This window comes from Eschrichtius robustus, chromosome 7, assembly GCF_028021215.1.
Source record: "Eschrichtius robustus isolate mEscRob2 chromosome 7, mEscRob2.pri, whole genome shotgun sequence".
Taxonomy (NCBI): Eukaryota; Metazoa; Chordata; class Mammalia; order Artiodactyla; family Eschrichtiidae; genus Eschrichtius; species Eschrichtius robustus.
In genome coordinates this window covers 104,795,956-104,808,860 of record NC_090830.1, presented here as the reverse complement: position 1 = coordinate 104,808,860, position 12,905 = coordinate 104,795,956, and the positions used below count along the sequence as shown (strand labels likewise).

The 12,905-nt window shown below is 37.5% G+C and overlaps 1 protein-coding gene across 2 annotated transcripts in view; it reads right to left on the bottom strand.

Moving 5' to 3' along the window:
- Positions 1-10,969: 10,969 nt before the first annotated feature.
- Positions 10,970-12,905, bottom strand: part of KIF11 (kinesin family member 11) — a 52,331-nt gene continuing 50,395 nt past the window's right edge. For both annotated transcript variants that reach the window (XM_068548212.1, XM_068548213.1), the window contains one exon: positions 10,970-12,394. In XM_068548212.1, the coding sequence (XP_068404313.1) occupies positions 12,263-12,394 (132 nt within the window). In that variant the 3' untranslated portion in view covers positions 10,970-12,262. The remainder of the gene's footprint in view (positions 12,395-12,905) is intronic.

Sequence of the window (12,905 nt, the reverse complement as noted above, 5' to 3'; positions counted from 1 at the left end):
TAAGTCTAAGACACTTTTTCATACAAAGGATAGAAAATAAGCCCATTATTTATCCTTATAGAAACTTCAAGCAAGTATTATTAGGTTCATCAATTCATGGTCTATCCCCATTGATAAAAAGAAAAATCAGAGTGATTCTAAAAGTGAGCCTGATTTTGTTTTTGCTCTTCTAATTCTGAGTTATCCAACCAAGTGATCTATAATTCAGTGAGAAAGTAACAACAGCCATTTAAAATAATATTTTTAATAAAATATCTACGAAATGGTTTTTACCGGTTTCTCTTCTTTCTCTTCCTCTTTGGGGGAAAAAGTACCAAGTGAGATCCGCCACTGATGCTTCTGTTGAACCAAAGCCACTTGCTCCAGCAGATAATTTGCCATGCAAGGTACAATAGCAAGGTTTTCAATTTCCTTCAAAACAAAAGCTTTTCAGTATGGAGATTAGGTTAAACCTAACAGGATATCAGATCAAATTCTTTTTTTTGGCTGCTTTGGGTCTTCGTTTCTGCACGTGGGCTTTCTCTAGTTGCGGTGAGCGAGGGCTACTCTTCGTTGCAGTGCGCAGACTTCTCATTGCAGTGGCTTCTCTTGTTGCACAGCATGGGCTCTAGCCGTGCAGGCTTCAGTAGTTGTGGTACACGGGCTCAGTAGTTGTGGCTCACGGGCTTAGTTGCTCCATGGCATGTGGGAACTTCCTGGACCAGGGATCAAACCCGTGTCCCCTGCATTGGCAGGCAAATTCTTAACCAGGGAAGTCCCAGATCAAATTCTTATATGCTCAGGACTTTTCAAGTACACATTGGGGAAGTATCTTTGAAGGCATGGGTGGTGACCATAAAAACTGAGAAAGACTCGGCTGCTAAGGGGCCGGAAGAAATAATAAGTAAACATATAACAATTTTGTTTAAGAAGAGTGAAATGAGAACAAAACAGGCACACATCTAAAAAGGAAACCTCTCTTGAAATCAGTCCCACTATTTATCTAACAAGTTAGAAGTTGTTAGCAGGAAAGTACACTGATTCTGCTCCCACCTAGGATGTAGAAAGCTGAAAAGACCATTGTTGCCATTCTAACAAGAAAAAACTAGACAAACCACACAATCATAGCTTTTCTGAACCAATCAGAGAGCTGTCTTAGGACAGCCAAGCAATGTGAGGAAAGAGAAGACTTCCCAGAGAGAGACAGGGATGAGCAGTAGCTGACCTGGGAGGAGGAGACACCAGATACCGTGCAAGCAGGTAAGAATTCAGCTAAAATATTTAACAAATTGCCAAAGGTTTAATGTGAGCTAGCACAAAAGTATGGAATCCCTGGGAGCTGCAGACACAGTGGGAATTGGCACACACTAACAGGCTCTTCACAGACTTTACCAGGTGCTCAAGAAAAACAGAAGCCCAGGCAGGAGACCAGAGAAAGCCGCCATTTGTGATGCATGCTTGGAAAAGAGAGCAGCCACCACTACAAAAAAAGGCATGAAGCTCTGCCCAGACCCTTCTTCCTTACAGACCAAAGCCATAGGGAGAAGGGTAGAAAAACTTGTGGCTCTCAGGGAACAGGTGAAAACCACTGTGACTGAGATCAAGGTAAAAAAACTAACAAAAACCCTCTAGTTCTAGGGGAGGAGCAGGAAACTCTCTCCTGCAAAGAACCTGCCAAAATTACTGGCAGAGTTTTGCTACCCCAGGGAGGGACAGGATCACTGAGAAAGCCCAAATCCCCTGAGACCCAGGACACAGGGCCTGCTAGGACTAAAGCTGGACCTGGGCAGCAGAAAACCCTCCCCAATCCCCAACTCCAGGCCAGCAAGACCCACGAATGAGGGAAGGGAACAGCAGCCTTCCCATGGCGGAAGGGCAAAAGTGTGCTCAGAGACCCTTCCCCAGTTCAGGCACACAGGGAAGGCTGAAAGCTGAGGATGGAGTAGGAACACTGAAAAAGCCCTCTAGCAACCTAGCTCCTACCCTAATCCAACTACTGAAAACCAAAAGAAAAATTAGAAGGCAGCCAGAGAAAGAAGACATTAAATGCAGAAGAACAAAGATAAGAGTTACACACCAGGCTTCTTATTAGACACAGTGCAAACCAGAGGACAATGGAGCGACATTTTTAAAGTACTGAAAGAAAATAACTGTCAACCCAGGATTCTACAGCTGATGAAATATCTTTCAAAAATGAAGACAAAATAAAGAATTGTTTAGAAAACAAAAATGACAGAATTCATTACCAGTAGTCCTGTACTATAAGAAATATTAAAGGAAGCTCTACAAGCAAGAGGAGTATATCAGAGACTCTGGTATCATACACAAAGAAATAGATCTACAAAAATAAATGAAGATCTCTGGAAATGGTTAAAATAAAAATAATAGAAAGACATTCTTTCTCTTATTTTTAATCTCTCCAAAAGATCATTGTCTTTCAAAAAGAAATATAGTACTGGTGTATTGTGGTTTTATTGCAAATATGAAAGTAAAATGAAAACCACAGAGAAGATGAGAGAGAATAATTAGAAGTGTGCTTTGTTAGGTTCTGAAGCTATATGTGACTCAGTATAATTTTTTTTTGAAGGCAGACTGTGATTAATTCAATATATATATATTGTAAGCCTTTGGACAAAAACTAAACAAAAAACATTTTTTTATTTGGCTGCACTGGGTCTTTAGCTGCAGCATGTGGGATCTTTGGTTGCAGCATGCGGGATCTAATTCCCTGACCAGGGATTGAACCTGGGCCCCCTGCACTGGGAGCACGGAGTCTTAAATGCTGGACCACCAGAGAAGTCCCTAAACAAAATTTTTATTGGAGATAAAATGGATTCATAAAGACATTCAATTAATTCTAAAGGAGGAAGAAAAAGAGAAAAAAAGAAACAAAGAACAAAAGAAATGCAAATCAAAACTGCAATGAGGTATCACCTCAGAGTGGTCAGAATGGCCATCATAAAAAGTCTACAAATAATAAATGCTGGAGAGGATGTGGAGAAAAAGGAACCTTCCTACACTGTTGGTGGGAATGTAAATTGGTAGAGTGACTATGGAGAACAGTATGGAGGTTCCTTTAAAGACTAAATATAGAGCTACCATATGATCCTGCAATCCCACTCCTGGGCATATATCCAGAGAAAACCATAATTTGAAAAGATACATGCACCCCAATGTTCACTGCAGCACTATTTACAATAGCCAGAACATGGAAGCAACCTAAATGTTTATCAACAGATGAATGAATAAAGATGTGGTATATTTATACAGTGGAATATTACTCAGCCCTAAAAAAGAATGATATAATGCCATTTGCAGCATCATGGATGGACCTAGAGATTATCATACTAAGTGAAGTAAGCCAGACAAAGACAAATATCATATGATATTGCTTATATGTGGAATCTAAAAAAAAAAAAAATGATAAAAATGAACTTATATACAAAACAGAAATAGACCCACAGATATAGAAAACAAACATGGTTACCAAAGGGGAAAGTGGGGAGGAATAAATTAGGAGTTTGGGATTAACATATACACACTACTATATATAAAATAGATAATGAACAAGGACCTACTGTATAACTCAGGGAACTATACTCAATATTTTGTAATAAGCTGTAAGGAAAATGAATCCGAAAAAAATATATATGTATGTGTAACTGAATCACTTTGCTGTACACTTGAAACTAACACAACATTGTAAGTCAACTATACTTCAATCTTTAAAAAAAGAAACCTTAAAAAAAGATAAGAAATAAAAAAATTTAATTTGTACTGCTAAAAAAACAAAAAGAAGAAACAAAGAAGAGGGAACAAATAGAAAACAACTAGCAAGATTATATATTTAAACCCAATAATCACATTAAATATAAGTAGTCCAAATAAATGAATTAAAAGATTGTCAGACTGTATAAAGAGCAATTGTCATCTATAAAAAGCTCACTTCAAATAGAAAAGATAGACAATTAAAAGGAAAAGAATGGAAAAAGACATATAGGCATACCTCATTTTATTACACTTCACAGATACTGCATTTTTTCCAGATTGAAGGTTTGTGGTAAACCCCACATCGAGCAAATCTATTGGCATCCTTTTTCCAACAGCATTTGCTCACTTCATGTCTCTGTCACATTTCAGTAATTCTCTCAGTATTTTAAGCTTTTTCATTATTATTGTTATATTTGTTATGGTGATCTGTGATCAGTGATCTTTGAAGTTGCTATTGTAATTGTTTTGCAGTGCCACAAAACATGCCCATGTAAGATGGCGAAATTAATTGATAAATGTTGCCTGTGTTCTGACTGCTCCACCTACCAGCCATTCCCTCATCTCTCTCCCTCTCCTTGGGCTCCCTGTTCCCTGAGACACAACAATATTGAAATTGTTAGGCTGATTAATAATCCTACAATGACCTCTAAGTGTTCAAGTGAATAAAAGGGTTGCACATCTCTCACTTTAAATCAAAAGCTAGAAATGATTAAGCCTAGTGAGGAAGGCATGTCGAAAGCTGAGAGAGGCCAAAAGCTGGGCCTCTTGCACCAAACGGCCAAATAGCCAAGTTGTGGGTGCAAAGTAAAAGTTCTTGAAGGAAATTGAAAGTGCTACTCCAGTGAACACACAAATGATAAGAAAGAGAAACAGCCTTATTGCTGATATGGAGAAAGTTTTAGTGATCTGGATAGAAGATCAAACCAGCCACAATAGTCACTTCAGCCAAACTTAAATCAGAGCAAGGGCCTAATTCTTTTCAATTCTATGAAGGTTGAGAGAGGTGAGGAAGCTGCAGATGAAAAGTTTGAAGCTAGCAGAGTTTGGTTCATGAGGTTTAAGAAAAGAAGCTGTCTCTACAACATAAACGTGCATGGTGAAATAGCAAGTGCTGATGAAGAAGCTGCTGCAAGTTATCCAGAAGATCGAGCTAAGATAATGAATGAAGGTGGCGACACTAAACAGATTCAATGTAGATGAAACAGCCTTCTGTTGGAAGAAGAAGCCAGCTAGGACTTTCATAGCTAGAGAGAAGTCAATGCCTGGCTTCAAAGCTTCAAAAGACAGGCTGATTCTCTTGTTTAGGGCTAATGCAGCTAGTGAAGACGTGAAGCCAATGCTCATTTACTATTCCAAAATCCCTAGGGCTTTTAAGAATTATGCTAAATCTATTCTGCCTGTGCTCTACAAATGAAACAACAAAGGCTGGATGACAGCATGTCGTTTTACAACATGATTTACTAAATATTTTAAGCCTACTGTTTGAGAGGTTTGAGAGAATTGACTTCAATTTTGAAAGAAGTACTTCTGTGGGTAAAATGCTATCAAACAGCATTGCATGCTACAGAGAACTCGTTCCTGAGTCAATAGATGTGGCAAACTTCACTGTTGTCTTATTTTAAGAAATTGCGACAGCCACCCCAGCCTTCAGCAAAGACCACCCTGAACAGTCAGCATCCATCAACATTGAGGTGATGCCCTCCACCGGCAAAAAGGTTATGACTCTCTGAAGGCCCAGATAATGATTAGCATTTTTTAGCAATAAAGTATTTTTAAATTAAGGTTGTACATTATTATTATTATTTTATTTATTTATTTATTTTTTGGCTGCATAGGGTCTTCGTTGCTGCATGCTGGCTATCTCTAGTTGCGGCGAGGGGAGGCTGCTCTTCACTGCGGTGTGGGGCCTTCTCATTTGCGGTGGCTTCTCTTGTTGCGAAGCATGAGCTCTAGGTGTGCGGGCTTCAGTAGTTGCAGCACACGGGCTTAGCTGCTCCACGGCATGTGGGATCTTCCTGGATCAGGGATCGAACCCATGTCCCCTGCACTGGCAGGCAGATTCTTAACCACTGCGCCACCAGGGAAATCCCTATTTTTTTAGACATATGCTATTACACACTTAACTGACTACAGTCTATAGTGTAATCATAACTTTTATATGCACTGGGAAACCAAAATATTTGTGTGACTTGCTTTATTATATTCACTTTGTTGTGGTGGTCTGGAACTGATTCCGCAGGCTTTCCAAGGTATGCCTGTATCATGCAAACACTAAGAAAGAGAAAGCTGGAGTTGTAAATCAACTATACCTCAATTTTAAAATTAATTTTTTAAAAAGGAAATTTAAAAAAAAAGAGAAAGCTGGGGTATCTACATTAATATAACAGTTAACATTAGAATAAGGAATGTCACAAAGGATAAAAAGGGACAATACTGATACAGGGGTCGATTCATCAAGAAGTATAACAATTCTAAGGATGTATGTACGTCACAACACAGGTGCTAGAAATGGAAAGAACTGAAAGGAGAAATTTAAAAATTCACAGTTGTAGTTAGAGTCTTCAATTTTTTTTTTTTTTTTTTTTTTTGCCACACCGCATGGCTTGTGGGATCTTAGTTCCCCAACCAGGGATCAAACGCGGGCCCTTGGCAATGGAAGTATGGAGTCTTAACCACCGGACTACCAGGGAATTCTCAAGACTTCAACATTTTAATTAATAGAACAACTACACAGAAAAATCAGTAAGGTTACAGAAGACCTGACCACCTTATCAATCAACTTGGTCTGACATTTACAGAAAAATCCATCCAATGATAAAATACATTCTTTTCAAGTTTAATATTTTACTTAGACTTTGCTTATCAGTCTAATATTAATTAGAACCTTTACTACCTCCCAGATAATCAAAGAATCTTTGAATCCTTTAGCTCCTCTTAACCTTCTTCCATATTTTTTTTTTTTTTGGCTGCTCTGGGTCTTAGTTGCGGTACATGGGATCTTCATTGTGGCATACAGATTTCTTAGTTGAGGCATGCAGGCTTCTTAGTCGAGGCACGTGAACTCTTAGTTGCAGCATGAATATGGGATATAGTTCCCCAACCAGGGATCAAACCCCAGCCCCCTGCACTGGGAGCATGGAGTCTTACCCACTGGACCACCAGGGAAGTCCCATCCTTCTTCCATTTTATGTGCTATTCTTGAGGGTTTTAATTCCATATATATTTTAGACCCTATAAAACATTGTTATTGTTTTGTAGTGATTATTTACCTTTCTGATGCATTTATATTTTCCATTGTTCTTTATTCTTTCCTGCATCTCTGAGATGCCATTTGGTATCATTTTCTTTTCACTTAAAGAACACTCTTTAGTGTTTCCTTTAGTGCCAGTTTGGTGATGACAAAAATCAATTTTCATTTCTTAGACACATAAGATGCCTTTAATGAACCATCATTCCTGAAAAATATTTTCATTAGGTATAGAGTTCTGTGATGGCAATCAGTTATTTTGTTTCAGCAGTTTAAGTATCTCTATTTTTTTGACTTTCTTATTTCATTTAACCTTTTAGCAGTTTGCCTATGGTGTACCTAGGTGTGATTTTGCATTTATCCTGCTCAGGAATTATAGGGCTTCAGTCCCATTCTCTCTTTTTCCTTATGAGGCACTAATTATATGGATGTTAGATATCTTCACCACATCCTGTTTCTTTCATATTTCTCATCCTTTTGTCTTGCTATGCTTCAGTGTAACAATTTTCTTCTAACCTACCATCCACTTTTTGAAACTCTTTTTAACTGTCTATTCAGCAACTAAACCCATCCCCTGTATTCATAATTTATTGTATTTTTCAGTTCTAGAATTTCCATCTGATTCTTTTTTTTTTAATTTTAAAAGATCTTGTTTGGGAATTCCATAAAAGTAAACATTTAAAGAATTTGGGTAATTCCCTGGCAGTCCAGTGGTTAAGACTCAGCACTTTCACTGCCATGGCCTGGGTTCAATCCCTGGTCGGGGAACTAAGATCCTGCAAGTTGCATGGTGTGGCCAAAAATAAATAAATAAAAGATCTTGTTTGGCAACTCAGTTAGCTGTAATTTCTGTAATTTGTTTCTGTTGTCTTTTCTGTGGGTTTTTGGTCTGTCTCTTGGTATAGTAGGTTATTTTTTTTTAATTAATTAATTTATTTATGGCTGCATTGGGTCTTCATTGCTGCACGCGCTTTCTCTAGTTGCAGTGAGTGGGGGCTACTCTTCGTTGCAGTGCGTGGGCTTCTCATTGCGGTGGCTTCTCTTGTTGCAGAGCATGGGCTCTAGGTGCTTGGGCTTCAGTAGTTGTGGCACACGGGCTCAGTATTTGTGGCACGCAGGCTTAGTTGCTCCACAGCATGTGGAATCTTCCTGGAGCAGGGATCGAACGCGTGTCCCCTGCATTTGGCAGGCGAATTCTTAACCACTGTGCCACCAGGGAAGTCCCTAAAATAAATCATTTTAAAGTACATAATTCTGTGGCACTTCGTATACTCACAACGTTGTACAACCACCACGTCTATCTAGTTCCGACACATTTCTAACATCCCAAAAGAGAACTCGATATTCATTAAGCAATCATGCCCTTTCCCTCAACTCAAAACAGCCTTGGCAACCACCAATCTGTTTCTATGAATTTACCTATTCTGGATATTTCATAAAAATGTAAACATACAATATATGAATTTTTACATCTGACTTTTTACACATAGCATTATATTTTCAAGATTTATCCACACAGTAGCATGTATCAGTGCTTCATTCTTTTTTATGGCTGAGTAATAATCCATTATATGTATATAACACATATCATTTATCCATTCATATGTTGATGGACACTTGGATTGTTTATACCATTTAGCTCATAGTGCTAACATGAACATTTGTGTACAAATTTGTGTGGATAAATTTTTTCTTTTCTCTTGGGTAGATACCTAGGAGTAGAGCTGCTGGGTGAAATGGTAATTCTACATTTAACTTGTTTATGAACCACCGAACTTTTAAACAGTGGCTGAACCACTTTACATTCCCACAAGCAATATATGAGAGTTCCCATTGAACATCTTCACCAGGACTTGTTATTTTCTGTTTTTACTATAGCTATCCTTGTGGATGTAGTGATATCTCATTGTGGTTTTGATCTGCATTTTCCTGAAGACTACATTCTTGCTGCTTTCTAGATTCTGTCTTCAGTTTTAACAGTTTGATTGTCTTGTTGTGGATCTCTTTGAGTTTATCCTGTTTGGATTTATTGAGCATCTTGGATGTGTAGATTTGAGTGTTTTAACAAATCTAAGAAGTTTTCAGCCATTATTTCTTCAAGTATTGTCTGCCTCTTTCTTTCTCTCCTATTCTTCTGGTACTCTCTTTTTTGTAAATATTGGTATGCTTCACTGTGTTCCACATGTCTCTTAAGTTCTACTTTTTCCTTCATTCTTTTCCCTTTTTGCTTCTTCAATTGGACAATTTCAATTGATCTAGCTTCAAGTTCACTGGCTTTCTATTGCCTGATCATATCTACTACTGGAAGCCTCTAGTGATTTTTTTCATTTCAGTTATCTTACTTTTCAGCTCCAAATTTGTATGGTTCCTTTTTATGGTTTCTTCACGGATATCCTCTATTTGTTGAGACATTTTCATACTGGATTCCTTTAGCTCTTTGAGCATATATGAGACAGTTGATTTAAAGTCCAAAGTTTCTGCTCCCTCAGGGATGGTTTATGTTCATTTCTTCTGTGAATGAGCCATACTTTCTTTGCGTAATTCCTAGTTTTTGTTGAAAACTGAACATTTGAATATTATAATAGGGTAACTTTGGAAATCAGATTCTTCATGCTTCAGGGTTTGTTTTTGTTCCTTGCTGTGGGCTGTAGCAATATATTTAGTGACTTTTCTAAACTATTCTTTTGTAAAGTCTCAATTCTTTGACTTACGTAGTCTCTAAAGACTATATTTTTGCTTGTGTTCAGCTAGTGTGTTGACAGATTTCCTTGAATGCTAGTAGCCAAAAAATAAATACATAAAACAAGAATTAAAAGAAAAAAAAGGAAAAAAAAAATCCTCCCAGTCTTTGTAGGTTGGCTGTGTTGGAGCACTCCTTTAAGTGCTTAGCTAGGTCATTTTAAATCTGCTTAGCCTTCACTTCCTGCTTGTGCTGAGCCTAGAGTTCAGCCAGCAGTGAACACTTAGGTCTTCTCAGGTCTTTTCTAAGCATGCAACTTGGCCTAACTGATGGCTTTCTCAGTTCCCTAGTATACATTGTTGTTTCTGAGTAGCCTAATTTCCCTAGGAAATTCTCTCCCATTTTTTCCTCTCAGGCTTTAGGCACTCCTTTATTTACCTCAACTGTAATCCTTTGCCAAAGGTGGCAGCAGGTTGTTCATTTGCCTTACAATATTTTTGAGAAATACCTGCCATTTTTCCACCCTGAGTTCTGAGTTAGATGAAACAAAGGCAAGTGCCTTGCTTCAGTCCTTCAGGTTGGCTTAGACAGGTTTCAACAAACAACTTTCTGAGATTAAGATCTCCTCTGCTCCTTCAGGACCAGGGAACAGGGTCTCACTCTGAGAACGATGGGCTTCTGCATGTCTTCAAGACCACCACATAGCTGGGAAGGGGAATGGAACAAGGGCAAGTAAAACACCAAAAAGCTTTCCTAGTTTTTAAGTCACTTTGTTCTTGATTCAACATTTGCTTCCAAGTTCTGACAAAATTGCTTCTGAATGTTTTTGCCTCTGAGGAGGAATGGGTCATTGAAGCTACCTACTCTGTTTTTGCTGAGGGTTATTTTTTGAGTCCTTGACATTGTATATTAAAATTTACAGAGCTAATTTAAGGCTCTGGATGTTAAAATTCTCCAGATTTATTTTTGCTTCTGCCAGGCACTTCAACCAGTTGCATTAGCATTCCTAGATAACTTTAAAACTTAGGGAATGAGATGACTTAAAGCTGGACTTCAGGCCCTGTGAGGCCCAATCTGTTTCTCATTAATCTTACACTAAATCATAGCCCCTTCAAGTGCAACTGAAAGCCGGGATGTTTACCAAGGCCCTTCTTCCTTGCTGGTACTTCTGTAGAAGTTTTATTTTAGGAATTTTAATATAACTGGCTTAACTCTGTAAACATACCCATTGCCAAATAAGAAATAATGAGACAAATAAGTTAATGTAGAAACCAAATTTATTAATCATGGATTTACTGAGGGTAGCTTATTTTTTTAGATATTATCCATAGCTTATGTTGACATCTGATTTTGCAGAGAAATTATATGATCATTTTTATTAAGATAATTAGCACTCTGCAAGGCAAACTTAGTTCCTTGAAGTAGCACATTTTCTAATTCTCCAACAGGGTTTGGTTTTACTTAGCTATCAGAATCAAATCTGAATTTATACACTTAAACTTGATGTGTGCACAAAATTTATTCTTCACATATATTCCTTCTAAGTGCTCTGGTTCTTCATGCTCAAACATCCCAACTTCCAGAAATTTGGCTGCCAGATCAAAATTGTCAGGGCCCTTCTAATAAGGGTTAAGATTTCAATAGCGAAAAATATATACACACATATTTTATTATATACAAAGAACAACAAGTTTCACCAGGTAAACAAAAGAATATAAATGATAGTCATAATTAATAGCTTCAAAAAGCGCTTAAACACTTTGAGCTTTTGCACAAGATACAGGCTTCAAAATAGGGTCACATAGCCATTAATCAGAACTCCAGGTAGTTCTCTCATAATAGCAATCTATATTCTGGAGAAGATGGCTTTTTATGAACTCTGTGGGGACTAATGTGTTAGGCCTCATAAAGGAATGAAATGCTTTCATATCTAGGGGGAAACAAATTAAAATATTGAAGGAAGGGATACTTCTTGGGTTGTGTTTATTGTTGACAGCAATTTTAGCGATAACCACAGAAAAGTGTAAAAGATTTCTAGGTAAAATTCTGGCTATCTCATAATAATAATGGATACCATTTTGTAGCTCTACAAATGGTTTGGTGACAAAAAAAAGGGAGAAAGTTTGCTGAGAAGACAGAACGAAAAAGTCTAGGGAAGGAGGCAAGCAAATATAAACATAATTCAATCATACCAAGAAAAGAAAGGATATGGTCCTTCCTAAAACCATGCGCTGGTGATATTTACGTATATAAGTTCAAGCCTAAAAGAACACTGCAGCTTCTATATATCTGCTATTTAGCAATATACTAGAAAAATATTTTTCATTTGTTATGAAAGAGCTATTTTATATCAAAAGCTAGAAATGCATATTTACTCAATGCAAATCCCAAATGAAACCCAACTTAATATACAGTAAACTACAGCAATGACAGAAAAAATGGGTAGATAATAAATTCAACTAATTTACAGTACTGCCTTGATATTTTCTACTCGTTTTTAATCTATACACAAGGCTCAAGTTCTGGGGTTACAGGTTTTATTTTTCATTTTTCTTAGAAAGTAAAATTACCTGTCCTCAAGTTAACTAAAAATTGTTCTGGGCTCGTAGAGGTAATCTGCTCTTCATAACAGATTGCTCTGTAGTTTCTTCTACTTTAGACCTCTCCAGCGGATTAATGCCTCTGTTTTCTTTATCTTTTCCATGTGATTTTTTATGCTGTGGATTTAAGGGGGAAAATTAAGTCAATATAAAGTAACATCTGATACATATTAATCATATTCTATTTTCATAGTTCTCTGGTTTATAGGCAAGAAATTAGGTGTGGAAAACTTTAGAAAACACTCAGCACAAATTTGAGCCAACAATCTGGCAAGTAGAAATGAATGCCTTCTTCATTTTATCACCAAGAGGGGGGTGAAAGAAATATTAATTTTCTGTATGATTTTCCAAGGAATAATTACAGATTTTACTGTAGGGCAATGGTTCTCAGTAGGGAGATTTTGCACTCAAGGGGACATGTGGTACTGTCTGGAGACATTTTTGGTTGTTAAAACTAGGGGGTTGCTACTGGCTTCTAGTGGACAAAAGCCAGGGAAGCTGCTAAACATAACACATAGGACAGGTCACCACAACAAAGAATTATCCAGCTCAAAATGTCAATAGTGTGGCTGCTAGAAATCTTGCTCTAGGGAAACAAAGATTTGTTATTGTACAAAAATGGCAATTC